We start from the raw sequence: 14,941 nt of genomic DNA, 5'->3' as shown, positions 1-14,941 counted from the left end.
ATTGATAGAATATATAAGTAAAAGTGACCAAATATGTAATTATACTAATTTTTCTAACTGCCACGTCAACACTTCTGTTAACTGCTAACAACAAGTTGCCTAATTGAATGTATTTAAATAGTTGAGTGGCCTAATTGATGAAAATTCAAAAATGGTGGTCAAAGTGAAAAGAAGTTATTGTTGGGTGGTTACTAGTATAGTTTACCCTTAAAGATTATCATCCTTTGAATATTTGAATCCAGTGGGGGAACCTAAGAGAGATTAGTGGGAGCATGCCCCTTAAAATTTTAAAAACTATAATTTAGACCCTTAGAATTTTTAAAATATTTAATCTGCCCTCAATTTTTTTAGAAATTCATATTAAATTTTAAAATTTTTAATGTTCTTAATTAAAATTCCTTCCGTAATTTTTAAAATTCTCATTAAGCCTCTCAATTTTTTTTAAAAAGAATTAGTCAAGACCATAATTTTCTTTTGAAAAAAAGTAAACTAAACCCTTCAAAAATTTTGAAAAATTTAATTTAAACTTCTTAATTTTTTAATGTTTAAGTTTACCTCTCAATCTCTATCACCAAGTTCCGTCATTGTTTGAATCTGCTAAACTTCTGAATGACAACGATAATAAGAATTGTTTGAGTTATCTGAATATTCAAATATACTTTTATTTGTTAGACAAACAATATATCTTTATTCTCTCTTTTTTGTCTTTTTGTTTATTTATTAAAATTTTTAAGGTGTCTATGTTACTTGATTACGAGTTTTAAAAGATATATCAAAGTATTTAACAAATTAACTGAAAGAAACTCGATGTCGAGACTGAAAAGTTCGAAAAATAAATGGACCAGAAACCATCAAATTATAATTAAAGACTAAATCCGTTAACAAGTATATACTACGAGGATATCTATAGAATTTCACCTTTAATATTTGGGCTTCAATTTCGGTTGAGCCCACTTAAAAGAGAGGAAAACCCACCACTATCGAGAAAAAGCCTAATAAAAGAAGCTAAGAGCTTAAATTTTCCTGTGCGCCGCTCTCCTCCACTTCTGTCTCTGGTCAGCATCACAGCCAAAGGTTCTCCCTTTTTGTTTCCTCTGGTATCTTCTTCCACAGTTTTCTTTTCACATTGTTATTATCATTTATCAAGTTGATTTCTTTCTTCATGTTCAATCACAGGTAAGCCATGGTTAAGCATAACAACGTTATACCAAATGGCCATTTTAAGAAGCATTGGCAGAACTATGTGAAAACCTGGTTTAATCAGCCTGCAAGAAAGGCGAGAAGAAGAATCGGTGAGCTAAATCTGTTGTGGGTTTTTGTTTTTACCTGTTTTTGTAAGCTCATTAGGATGCGTTTTTTGAATGGAAAAAGTGATTTACAATTGTGGTTTTGGGATTTGCAGCGAGGCAAAAGAAGGCCGTGAGGATCTTCCCAAGGCCAACTGATGGACCTTTACGTCCGATTGTCCATGGCCAGACTTTGAAGTACAACATGAAGTTGAGATCCGGCAAGGGTTTCACTCTTGAAGAGCTTAAGGTATGCTCTTTTTCTATCTTTCTGGTTTCAGGTTTTTTCATTTGATCTAGTATAAATACCATTTGCCACGGGTGAGCAGATTTTTTGACTCATTTGATGCTAAAAACCTCATTCGACTAAAAAAGATCTCAAATAAAGTTTGAGTGATAAAATTGTACTTGAATAACTCAAATAACTCGAAACTTTTAGTAACTGGTAGATTGGTTTTTAAGTTCGAGTCATGTCCCTCAACTCTGAAATCTGAATGATATATCATATATGAAAAAGATATGAATAAATGTATATTTATATTGGACTTACAATTTGTTTAATTTGACTCGACCTGATTTTATCAAATACTCACTCCTATCATTTACACCCTTGTTGACTACCAAGTATATAGTTTTACAGCAAGAACAGTGAATCTTATTGGTACTTGTATTAGCTTTTAAATGTTTGTATATCTATTATGTTTAGATAAGATGGATTCCTCGTCTTGATATTGTTTGTGCTGTTGTAACCTTCTCTGACCAGGCTGCTGGTATATCGAAGAAATTGTCACCTACCATTGGTATCGCAGTTGATCATCGTCGTAAGAACCGATCTCTTGAAGGTCTTCAAGCCAATGTTCAGAGGCTTAAGACTTACAAGGCTAAGCTCGTTGTCTTCCCACGACGTGCTCGCAAGTTTAAGGTAAACTTGTGTGGGTCGTTTTGCGATGTTGAATGATTTTATCTTTGGTGTTAAGTGTTGTTTGTTCTTCTGTGTTTGTCTAGGCTGGTGATTCTTCTGCCGAGGAGCTTGCAACAGCAACCCAAGTCCAAGGATCATACATACCCATTTTTCGTGAAAAGCCTTCAGTTGAGCTGGTGAAGGTCACCGAGGAGATGAAGTCATTCAAGGCCTACAACAAGCTTCGTGTTGAATGTATGAATGAGCGCCACATTGGTGCCAGGTTGAAGAAGGCTGCCGAGGCTGAGAAAGAAGACAAGAAGTAAGGGGTTGTTTTTCGAGGGATATGTTCTGCTATTTAGCTTGGCAGCAGAATTTAGTTTTTTGTTTCCATAATGTCAGACTAGTTTATAACAGCTTTAGAGAACTTCGGTATTACATTTGTAAGCCAGATTTTGAGACTTTAATTAATGACCTGAGATGTGAGACCTATTTATCTATATCCATTTTCTTTCATTATTTTTTCTCTCCCCTAAGCACACACTCACGTTATGATTGGTTCATTCGATTCGAATCCGTGACTTAATAGTTTGTCATGCAAGTATTATTACATTTTTTGAACCCCAAGGTTAGATTCATCTTCCTCCTGCTTTTTGCAGCTCTGAAGTCTAAATATATAGGTAAACATTTTCTAAACGGCATACATTTGTAAACCACCGGATGGATTCTTTCCCAGAAATCCTCCAATCAAATCCCCTCTCTATTTCAGCCCAAACTCGACTGCTTCTTCCTTCTTCACACCAAGCTTTCCACTTCCCCTTCATCCCCTCAGCCCACAGCCACCACCCCGATCATCCTATTAACTTTTGGGGTCCGTATTGATTTGTTTCTTTATCTGCTGTTACTAGTGGTGTTAAGGATGTTAGAGATGCTGTTGATGAATCTAGACGAGAACCAATAATAATAAGACTGCTTTTTGTTGATGAAGTTCATAGGTTTAATAAATCACAACAGGATTCTTTTTTGCCATCTCCTCCGTTCCATTTGAATCTGCCATTGCTGTCTAGGTGTAGGTTTCTTACATTGAATCCTTAACCTCATCATGTTGAAAGGGATTGTCACGGATCATAGGGAGTCGATGTTAATGATGATGCTGTTGAATGTTTGTCCACGAGTTGTGATGGTGATGCTCGTGTTGCATCAAATGCTTTAGAAATATATGCCACCACTGCAGCTGCTCTAGTGGCCGATCATCAACTGAAGCAAAAAAGTGTAGGATTAAAGACCGATAGGGATTTTGATTCAGAAGCAACGGTTGGCTAGAATGCTGGAAGGAGGCGAAGATCCCCTTTACATTGGTCGCAGGCTAATAAGGTTTGCCACTGAGGATGTCGGGTCGGTTGATCCACTTACTCTAAACCAGCTGTTTCTTGTTATCAGGCTTGTCATTTCTTGGGCATGCCTGGGTGTAATGTGATTCTTGCACAATGTGTTGCTTACTTGCCCTGTGTATCGAGCCATCGGAGCTGCACAGAATGTTGTTGGGGAATCTATAGGACAGAATGAGGGAACAAGTTCCTCGATTGACCAAGTCAAAATTCGACGCAACAACAAGAGTTATGCCATCATTTTGAGTTGAATCGGAACTCTTATCAATAACCTTCAGTCTAGGTACTCATCGAAGTTGTTGTTTTCTTTTGACAAGGTAGAAGAATAGATAGTTGACTTTACAACCAAGTAGCATCTTTTGTGGCCGTCTCCATTGTTAATGTTGAACAGATTGACAAAAACATTGCGAAAGGCTTTTGCCTAGTAATTTTATTTCATTATCCAGACTGATAATTACAATGAAGGGAATAAAAAATGCAGTTGCAGGGGGCAAACTATTCCTTTCAACACATTAAAAGAATTCACATTAAGAAATCATTTAGTAACGCAAAGATGTTAACAGTTAAATTTATTAGCAATTGTTGGGTCTCTTAACTCATCTCATAGTCTCTTATCATCTTAATACAACAAAATCATTGGACCAACTTACATCTCCTGCAGAAAAACACCAGTATCTGAAAGATGAGGGACTAATGGGAAACTTCAAAAGTAGAAAGAAACTCAACCAGAAGTATTAGATCCACTCCTTAGGATTGATGCAGGCGTCCAACAATTTCCACTCTTCGCTTCCCTCTTCTGGTTTCTGTATGCCAAACAAATAAATAGGGCATTCATGATCACTCGCAGCTCACAGCAAATCTTGGCAAAGAACGTGTTAGAATTTTTTTTCAGTTGTGAGGAGAAGGGAAGAAGGCTTACATGATCATATTCCCATCGTGCAGATAAAGGGAGAGAAACGAGAATACTTTCAATTCGACCTCCGGTCTTCAGTCTCCAAATGTGGTACTTCGGTCGTAGACCTTTCATTAACAAATGAAATATATTTTAAGGCCTTTTGTTAGGTGAAATTTAATGAAATACAATTCATTACCAAGTTGACTTCTACATAGCGACCCCATGCCTTTTGGCTCTCATTAAATGGGGTATCCTTCCTTTTCTCTATGATTGGTATGTATGCAGGAACCACAGAATTCGCACATTCTGTAAATTCATAGTAAATTGGTCTATTTAAAGAAACTGAAAACCGCTGGTATTGCTAGTTGTAGATGGGAACACTCAAAGAATAGTATTGAGGAGTTACCAGTGGCAAATGAAAGAAGCATTCTTGATCATAGTCATTTAGATCATCAAAAAATATTCCACCGAGCCCTCGTCTTTCACCTCGATGCTGCATATAGCATTAAAAGTGAACAATTAAGTTTAGTAATTTAACTCATATTTAAATGGAAAAAGGGTCAACCCATTGAGCGACCTCAGTGGTAAAATAGAGTATTGTTCTCCCTAGAAATCCCGAGTTTGAGCAGCTGTCTTAGATGTGTGTGTGCATTGTTAATGGCTAAGAATGATTCCTGAATAATTGTTCCCCTAAGAAGTCTCGTCGGACTTTGCTTCCAATCCCAGCATTGAGCAAAAAAGAAAATGACGATCATAGATCAACTCATTGACTGGCAATAGTGCCCATTCTTGTTAATTCAAATGCTATACACAATTCTATAACTCAGGAACCATATGAGTCAAGTATGATACTGAAAAAATCTGGGAAGATCATACATTCATACCATTTTTTGAAACGAGGATAAAAGGATGGATCAAATTTGTCACAGCCCTTTTTTTGTATCTGAAAAGGAAAGCCAATGTTCGCCAAAGAACATTCAGAAAAAGTATTCCATTGTTCAAATGATATTCTACAAACTAGAATTAATGATCTCTACATATGCGTGCTGCTATAAATATGCACATTCTGCAGTTATCTTTTAAGGCTGGCATGTGAAACGCAATGGTAGTAGGAAGCGTTAGTCTCCGATTGATCTACCAATGCATACCAACAAGTAAAAGGAACAGATGTTACTGCACTTTAAAGGATGAACATGTGCTTTCCATTAAATCTGTAAAATAATATATAGTAGGATGCTGAAATAAAAAGGATCTATTCAGACACTAAATTGTCTTTTTTTTTTTGGGAAGAAAGAAAGAGCAGTTGAGGTGGTGGATTCTTGCATGTTACATGAATAGGTGTAAGTGGTGCCACCATGGATGAAATGTAGGACATGTTCAATGCATCGTCCCTTCTCCCGAGAACCACACAAAGAAGATAAACAGCAATAAGTTAAGCCCCGTTTTGTCTCGTTTATTGCTTCATCTTTTGACTGGATAAAGCTTCTTCTTTTGCCACCATTCATCAATAGGCCATAGCTTTTCATTTCATGAAACTTGAGCAAAGCAAAGTGGGGCACGAGTCATGACACTCCCCAACCTCCATGTTGTTTCATGATGTTGGAGTTGTATTATTTTTGTCCGACATATTTTCGATTGTGAAAATAAAGATGTGATCTTTCGATGATTCTTTAAACAGGAAAAACATTTATTCGATTTTTATCAAATTATTTTAATTAATATTCTATAATTGAATATTTTGATAATATTTATGAATATTAAGTAGAAGATAGAAATTGACAGTAGTGTAATTTTTAGATTTTCAACAATTGACCGAAATTATCTCATTGAAAGCGTAACCCTAGTTTAAAATGATTTGATAAACAGAAGGTGTCCAACAAAACGAATTATATAAACGGCGACGAAGATGTACGTGTTTAGGCTTACCACCAATTATTTAGCGAAAACGGATTAAATATATATATATATATATATATATAAATGGCTGTCTATTTTTCTCATATATATATATATATATGGGGTAAGGGGAGGTAAGATAGTAGGCTACCCCCAACACCAGGTTGAGAGCAACTTCCGTAAGAGACCTCCGAATTATGAAATACCCTCCGTGGGACTCGATCCACGACCTCAAAGTTAAGAACCTTGTGCTCTACTAATTGAGCTGGATATATAGTTTTTAATAATTTAGGGTAATAACACGGTTATATATGTAAATATTTTTTATTTATTTATAGATACAATTGTTGAAACTCAAATAATATATTCAAATATTTAAAACAATCGGTTTTCAATTAATATTCAAATTTTCAGACAATGAACGCTTAAATATTGTGTAGTTAATGATATTCGAATTTGGAATCTTTAAAGATAATAACCATCCCTAGCAACAGGAAAATGATCGTATTTGATTAAGGATGGGCGTGGGTCGGGTCGAGTCCAATTTTTTATCCACCTAACCCAACCTGAAAATTATACATCCTCCACTCGACCAAAAAAATATACACCTTCTACCATCCTGAATCTGACCTACCTTTTCAGATAAAATCCAAACGCGATCCCACCTGATCCAAAATAATATATTTATTAAAAACTATTACTTTTATTCAATAAAAATAGGGATTTAATTTTTAAAAATAATATATATATGAGTATTATTGTAATTATCCCTAAATATATAAGGTAAAATTATATTTTTTCGGTAAGATCGGTCGATATTTTCACTCTAAACCCGAATCGACCCGACCCAAACGTAACCTCTAAAAGACTTGACTCGACCCAAACTTAATTTTTCTTTAAAAATCCGACCCAATCGAATCGGTCAGAACCTTTGGTTTCGGATCCCATGCGACATGTCCATCCCTATATTTGATGCCAGCCAATTGGCCCATTGCTTCAAACAATTGAACACATCTTAGCAACACTTTTTTTTTCTCTACGTGTTTATTCTACTTTTATTATCATTGCCCACAATTTCTCTAATGAGAATCCTCCCACAGGTTATATCTCATTCAAATTTAATGTGACACTTAAACTCGACCTTGTTGAATTATAAAATTAGTTTTTTAATTTAAGTCGAGTCAAGTCGAATTCAAGTTTAAAATAAAAAAATTACACTCACCTTGTATGACCTGACAATATTATAATTATATATTTAGAAATAATTGAATTATATCTTTTTTTATGTTTTTTTTCTCAATTAGGTTCTTATTTCATCTTATAAAAATGAATTATATATATTTAGGTCAAATTGGGTCGAACCGAGTGTGGATTTTGAATTAAAAATGAGTTAAATTTCAAGTTGAGTAGAATCCTCCTAAACTCGAATCAAAACAAATACGGACGAAGATATTTAATTTTTAAATTAAATTCGAGTGAACTAAAAAATTGAACCGATCCAACTTATGACCATCCCTACTCATAGTTCTTAAAAAAAGCATATATTATCTGAAAGTGGGAATACTTAAAATGTAAATCGATCAAACTTCAACACCTAGAACCATGTTTTCTCAAATGAAAAAAAATGGAATATGATATTAGGGTTTTTTTGTCCCAATAGAATAAAAACTTTTATTAATTACTCCAATAGTATATATAAAAGTTTATTTTGGGATTATCATAGTTGATATAATGATTTAGAATTCGTCAGTCGACGAGCGAGTTTAAATAAAAAATATTATTTAAGTAAACTCGTCACCTCGACGAGTGAGTTTAAATAAAAAATATTATTTAAATAAACCGATCACCTCTACGTGACAAGTTTCTTGAACACCCTAACGAATATCTTAGATCCCAAAATAAACTTCTATATGTTCTATTGAGCTAATTAATAAAACTGATTGTCCTATTGGACCAAAAAGCCGAAATTAGATCGGCTTTGTTAAAACACATCCTGGCCCAAATCAAAACCCAAACGTTTGATTGTGGGTGGAGTTGTCCTCAGCTAAGCTAAGCTTAGGGTTGGGGAATTTGGAGTTAGAGAGATTCGAATTCACTTTCTTTTACCATCTTCTCTCTCGTCTTCAACTCTTTGCTCGGCGGCACCAGCGCCAAGGTATTGTTTTTTTTCTTCTTCTTATTTTGATCAATATTGATTCGTTTCTCGCTTGTTTCTGGCTTCAATTTTCCGGTAATAATTGCTTAACGCCTAAAATTGATGATAATTTCCCCTAGAATTTTAACTTTTTTCAGAGTTACGTTGTGATGTTTCATGCAATACTGAATTAAAGAATGGTTTCTATCCTTTTGTGTGTGTATATACAGCCTCAGAAGATTTTATCACGAGATAGGAATTTTGGAGTATCTAGTTTTTCTTTAGGGTTTGATTTTTTTTCTGTTAATATCCATCTGTACTTTGTTATTCGCGCTGAGGTTACACGTGTTAAATCATTTCAATTTCATGGCATCTTAAAGCTTTGTGGATGATGTAAAATGTATTGTTTTTTCCTTAGGGAAAACAATGCCAAAGAACAAGGGAAAAGGATGAAAGAATGAAGCCGATGACGAAAAGCGTGAACTCGTCCTCAAGGTAGACGGGCAGGAGTATGCCCAAGTGCTTCGTATGCTAGGAAATGGCCGGTGACAGGCAATGTGCATCGACGGTACTAAGCGTCATTGTCATATCCGCGGAAAATGCACAAAAGGTTTGGATTGCTGCTGGCGATATAATTCTCGTTGGCCTTCGAGACTTCAGGACTACAAGGCTGATGTGATCCTAAAGTATGCCTGATGAAGCAAGGCTGTTGAAAGCCTATGAGCTTCCGGAGAACACCCGTCTCAACGAAGGCATTGTTGACAGGAGGATGACAGGGGTGCAGATGATTACGTCGAGTTCGAAGATGAAGATATCGATAAAATCTAAGGTAAATTATGTCTGAATCCCTGTGTTTAAATGTTAGAACAAAGATTGGGTAGATGATGTTCTGAAGACTATAGCACGTGGGATACACATCCCATGGAATGGAAAGTGTCATTGTTAGATATGTGTATGTTGTTGATTCCCTAAAACTGAAATTGTGTTCGAATTCTCGATTTTACTTTGTGTGGAGATGGTTTTGTAACAAGAGTTCATTGATCACCCAATTTTTAGTTTTCATTGAACTTTCGAATTCCGATTGCTTTGGTCACTCGATTGTTGTTAATTAGTGGATCAACTTTCAAGTTTGGGTCGAATCCTTTAACTCATACAAAAAAATCAAATAAAATCATAAAAATAGAAAAAATGATAACAATTGTAAAATCATACAAAGAACAAATTGATGATAAAAAAGTCATCGACTGATAACTCATTTTTAATATATGCACATAGATGGAATAGAAGAGCAATATCTAGAGTTCTAGACATCGTTAATTTATCAAGAAAATGCTAATTAAACTGAACTTGCTCATAAAAAGCTTAAATATTTCCCAAGTGAAGCCCCTCTCATCTCATCACTTGTGTTTATTGCGGTAAACAAAACTAGCTGTAGGAAAATTGTCCGAAGGTTGAACATATATATATAAGTAGGCATGACAAGAACATGCACTAACTCCATGAACTGATCATCAAATCTTATTCTGATCTATTCAGCAGATGCCCAATCTTTTTTGATGTCAAATGTGTAGTTGATCTCCAAGTAGCACTTGTTATCATCATCAAGGAACTGAAAAAACAAAAACGAAAACAAAATTGGTGTCACTCGGGTTCGATATAGTCGAGTACGTGTTGAACACGAATTAACCTTTGTTTTTGCAGTGTATGTTCCTCTAGCCAAAAACCCAGATGGGGCTGTCTCTTCTGGCATTTCATGTGTATAAGGCTCTAACTGAGGACTGAAAGTTCCAATCATCTCTTTGGTGCCGTAAACTGGAACAGAAAAGGGAAGTATTCCGTAGGGTTTTGGGGTAAGAAGAATGGTAGGAGGGTTTGAGTAGATTAGATTAGGTTATACCTTTGACACCAGTTTTCCAGACGGTGTTGGTGTACCTGAGACCAGATACGATGTTGTTGCTAACTTGGAAAGTGAACTTCAAGCTATAATGGCTGCCTTCTTTCAGTGTAAACCATAGGCCCTGTGGCTTCCCATCTGCAGGTATCTCAAGTACTATGTCTGCCCTATCTGGAGACACGATTGCCACACTTTGGAACTTCACTTCTGGTTCAAGTGTTTCTGCAATCAAATATATACATACATATATCTAAAATGCACCATTGAGTCTGAATAACATGAAGGAAAAACGCAGATTTGTTAATGCTCTTAGTATCCATATATGCATTGGATTTATGCATACATAATCAGTACCTCCAATGTTGTTAATATCCACACCTCCAAGAAGCTGCTCTTTCCACTTCCTTAAGCTCTCATCATCCTACACTCACAGCCATCACCAACATAGAATAATGATAATAAAATCTTGAATGCATGTAATAGAACATACATACATACACGTGTTATTGAAAAACACAAAAATGAATTAACCTTATCTTTCTCAAGCTGTTCTTTGAGAGTACGCTGTGGGCCCAAATGCAAACTGCTCTCATCGTTATCTTCTTCTTCCTCACCTTCATGAGGAGTCTTCTTCTCGGTGTTGCTATCCATATTACTGGAACTCGGACCAGGTCCAACCGCCAAAGACATCAACTGATCATCAACAGAAAAACAGGCAAAAGTAAACCCTACCAACAAATTATTGTACTAATTTCTGTCGTCCGCTAAAACCAAAGAGACATGAAAAAGAATCATAAGACCAAAGACCATGCACAAGACATATCTGTTCAGCAACCCGATTGGTCGACCACTTTGTGTTGATGGTGCGGGGTATGGTTTTGGTTTGTTGAAAAACTCAGAAATGTCGGTGGGAGGCGATCGAAGCCTAAAAGAGGAGCAAAGGGGGCAGCTTTTGAGGTTGTCTTTGGTCTTGGTTTGTTGAATGGTTAGGTTGTAGGAAATGGTCTTGTGGTGATCCGAAATAACAGTGCTGTTTCCATGGCAGAAATGGAGAGTTCCGGTTGATTGCCGTGGACGGAGGAGCTCGAGTATAGGAAGTGATCGTTGAAAATACATCATCAATATGATTATACGATTCGAATAATATCGATATAATATTATTATAAAATAGACAATTTAAGTTGATAATTATTTTTTAATTATGTATTTTTACACACACAACCTTGAACGAACAAATTCCTATTTATATTTGTTTGTTATTCTTAAGTTTACTTGAGTTTGATTTATGTTTGTTAAAAAATTTAAATTTGTATTTCTTCTTTCATTTAAAATTATATGCATTCATGTTCGTTAATTTGATTTTTATTAATATATTCATTTAATGTTATAAACATAAAATATGTTCATAAATATTAAATAAATATATTTTATTTTATTTTATCTTCCATATCTTAAATGGATTGTATTTTTTATCCATGCGTTCTAATATGCATCCAACAATAATAGAAACAAGCATTCAACAAAATGATAATGAAATCTAATGCTTTCACCAACAGGGATTGGTTCAAGTAGTAAATAGCTTGATATCGATTAAGAAAGGCCTAGAGTTTGAGTCTTTGTGTATGTAGAAAATCATGCTGAGAGACTTACCCACCAAGGTCAGGTGTACGACGTACAATGGCTGAACTTGGTAATAGAGCTTGGGAGGGCCAACTTAAAACTCTAAAAATACTAGATGTTTAAATTAAAATTTTTAAAATTTGAAGAGTTCAGTTTATATTTTTTCAAAAAAATTGGTGTCTAACTAATTTTTTTAAAAATTCGGCTTAATGAGAATTTTTAAAAATTATGGTAGAGGTTTAATTAAGAACATTAAAAAATTTAAAGCTTAATATGAATTTTTAAAATTTTTGTGGGGGTCAAATTAATTTTATCAAAATTTTAAGGGTCTAAAATGGAAAATTTTCAAATTTTGGGTAAGCCATGGCCCCACATGTCTCACTGTGTTCCGCCACTGGTACGTAGGTAATTTCAGATTAATCAAGACAAAGTTTTGGAATCGGAGGATAACAAAAAAAATCTAAAACTTTCAGCAAGTTCAAAATGTCATAAAATAAAATATATACACATGACTTATACAATAGGCTTACATAGATAGTATTAATTAAAAAAAATCTCAACATAATTTGATCTTTGATACTTCTATTTTCATACACCTTTAATAAAATCATGGTACCATTTAGCGGATTCTTTAGGTGCACGAGTAAGATTATAAAATCAACATGATAAAGCCCGTAGTTGACCTGTAACCTTCTCCCCATCCGAAGCTTTCAATTAATTCATTAAGAAGCTGCATTAATTAGTGAAGGGTTTAACAAATATATAATAGAATGAAAGCATGGAGGAGTTCATTTTTCGAACCATTCTCAGCAATGTAAAACGTAAGGTCTTGACTGTAGTTTTCCTTCATAAACTTAAGAATCATGTAAAGTAATTGAGGGTAAACGTAGATAAATGCACTTCCGCATTCGGACCAATAAGAACACCATCTTTATCCACCGTCACGTTTACATTTGGATCTACCAAGTAGCTAGGTGGTGTGCATTTGGACTTGACGGAATGTCTTTACCATATCTGGAGGTGTAATAATTGATACCCATGAAATCGAATGATCCTTTGACGAGTGTTTCTCTTGTGGAGTGAAAACAGGTAGCCTCTCCTTCACCAATCTTCTCACGCTTTCTGGGTATTCTCCTCGCACCAGCGGTTCCATATACCTACGATCACATTCTATTTTTTCAAAATCTTATTTCTTGTGCGTGTCTTCTTTTACGTTGATATTGCTTGATTCGATTATTTGTCCGTTTACGAATTGATAACATCTTGATAAATTAGTTGAGAAAAAACATGTACTAACCACCGCAACTCAAAATCCATGGCTCTCCTTGCCGCCTCAACATCAAGTGATGTGTTTGAAAATGGCTCAACATACTGTGCAACAAGACTTATTCCAATTTGTCCTCCTTGTGTTGCCTACCAAACCAACCAATGCATTAGTATGATTGCTCGAGTTTTCATTTCTCGTATTTGACATTCACATTGTATATGGTATGGGGATAGGGTTTACCTGGTAGTTTTGTTTGTAAAGATTAGCAGCAGTTGCATGAGCAAGAAGAAGGTTATGGGAAACAATGTAAGGCTCAGTTGCACCATTACCATTAGGACAAAAGTTTCTATCGGAGCATCTTCCTGGTGGACCTATTCCCAACGCATACCCCATTTTAGCCATAATCAGTGGAGCATTGATTGTAACCCAGTGTTTAACCCTATCTCCATATGTTTTAAAAACAAATCTGGGCATAGTCCTTGAATTCATTTCTGCAAAGAAAGAAGTGAGCTTATATTACATTTATTACAAGTTGCAGATAGTAAAGGATGTTAGCGTGGGAACTTGCACAATGTTGAGATTTAAGAAGCCTCCATGCTTGTTCTCAAGGGCATCCGGTTGATCGAAGTGCATTAGAGTCACAAAGGGTTTGATGCCTTTCATTGATAAAATATACAAAGGTACTAATTAGCCAAATGAATGGAATAAAATTTAAAAACAAATTATATATCTAAGGTAAGTGGTCGCTTAATGACCATTTTTAATCAACTCGTCAATTAAATTGTTGAAATGCTCTCTTGATTTATTCCACCACTCAAAGTTTCAAACAGGAGATCAAAACGAAGACAAAATTCTCAATCAGACAACATAAAAAATTCCGAGTGGTTGGAATTGAAAACATTCTTAATCTTGAAGACTTTATGGAATGTGTAAGTAATTGTCAATTTCTAGCTAAATTATACTTAGAATAACCAATTTAATTTGCAAATCTCCAATGTATTCTTCTATTTCAAGATTTAGTTTAAACTGCATTCCAATAAACGTTTTATATGAATAAGAAAGATGCGTAAATAAGCGCGATAGGTGAATAAGATAATTTTTGTTATCAAAATGTAATTATGCAATAAATTAACAAATTTAAGAAGCACACGTAACAGAGGACTTTAATATGCAGACACTATTAGGGTGATTAATGAGTTGAGCAGCTTGTGAGGAACTCGAACTCAACTCGATAAAAATTCGGTAAAAGCTCGATTTTGGTTGACTTGACTCGAACTCGAACTCGACTCAGACCTTAACGAGCTGAGTCGAGCAAAGTCCAACTCAACTCGATAAGTTCGCGAGCAACTCATTAATTTTTTTTTATAATTTTTTAGTAGTTTTTTTAAATTACTTCGTTCAAAATTTTCTAATTTACTCATAGATATTAAAAACATGATAAATGACTAATCTATTAATTTATAGTATTAGTATATTTTACCTATAATTTTAAAAATAAGATAAAAATTTCAGCAAGTTTAACAAGCAACAAACTTAACGAGAACGAGCTAAGCAACAAGTTTTTTTAACGAGCACGAGTCGAACAAAATTCTAACGAGCTTAACGAGCAACAAATCGAGTCGAACAACAAATTTTTTTAATGAGCAACAAGTTCAAAATG

At 34.9% G+C, this 14,941-nt stretch overlaps 2 protein-coding genes and 2 pseudogenes across 2 annotated transcripts; 2 read left to right on the top strand and 2 right to left on the bottom strand.

Annotated features, from left to right (window-relative positions):
* The first annotated feature begins 1,007 nt into the window (after positions 1–1,007).
* LOC120179995 (60S ribosomal protein L13-1-like) lies at positions 1,008–2,703 on the top strand. Its single transcript, XM_039185433.1, has 5 exons — positions 1,008–1,074; positions 1,177–1,292; positions 1,403–1,536; positions 2,050–2,208; positions 2,292–2,703. The coding sequence occupies exons 2-5, from the start codon at positions 1,184–1,186 to the stop codon at positions 2,511–2,513; spliced, it is 624 nt and encodes a 207-aa protein (XP_039041364.1). The 5' UTR covers positions 1,008–1,074; positions 1,177–1,183; the 3' UTR covers positions 2,514–2,703.
* A 6,223-nt stretch (positions 2,704–8,926) lies between these two features.
* Positions 8,927–9,527, top strand: LOC120179996 (annotated as a pseudogene).
* Positions 9,528–9,918: 391 nt separating this feature from the next.
* Positions 9,919–11,356, bottom strand: LOC120179994 (rho GDP-dissociation inhibitor 1-like). The gene is made up of 5 exons (XM_039185432.1): positions 10,926–11,356; positions 10,749–10,815; positions 10,398–10,616; positions 10,188–10,312; positions 9,919–10,109 (listed from the first exon to the last, which is right to left on the bottom strand). The coding sequence occupies exons 1-5, from the start codon at positions 11,082–11,084 to the stop codon at positions 10,029–10,031; spliced, it is 651 nt and encodes a 216-aa protein (XP_039041363.1). The 5' UTR covers positions 11,085–11,356; the 3' UTR covers positions 9,919–10,028.
* A 1,246-nt stretch (positions 11,357–12,602) lies between these two features.
* Positions 12,603–14,100, bottom strand: LOC120179883 (annotated as a pseudogene).
* Between the last annotated feature and the right edge of the window lie 841 nt (positions 14,101–14,941).

Source organism: Hibiscus syriacus, unplaced genomic scaffold (genome assembly GCF_006381635.1).
Source record: "Hibiscus syriacus cultivar Baekdansim isolate YM2019G1 unplaced genomic scaffold, ASM638163v2 tig00112471_pilon, whole genome shotgun sequence".
NCBI lineage: Eukaryota > Viridiplantae > Streptophyta > Magnoliopsida > Malvales > Malvaceae > Hibiscus > Hibiscus syriacus.
This window is presented reverse-complemented; position numbering and strand designations above follow the sequence as displayed.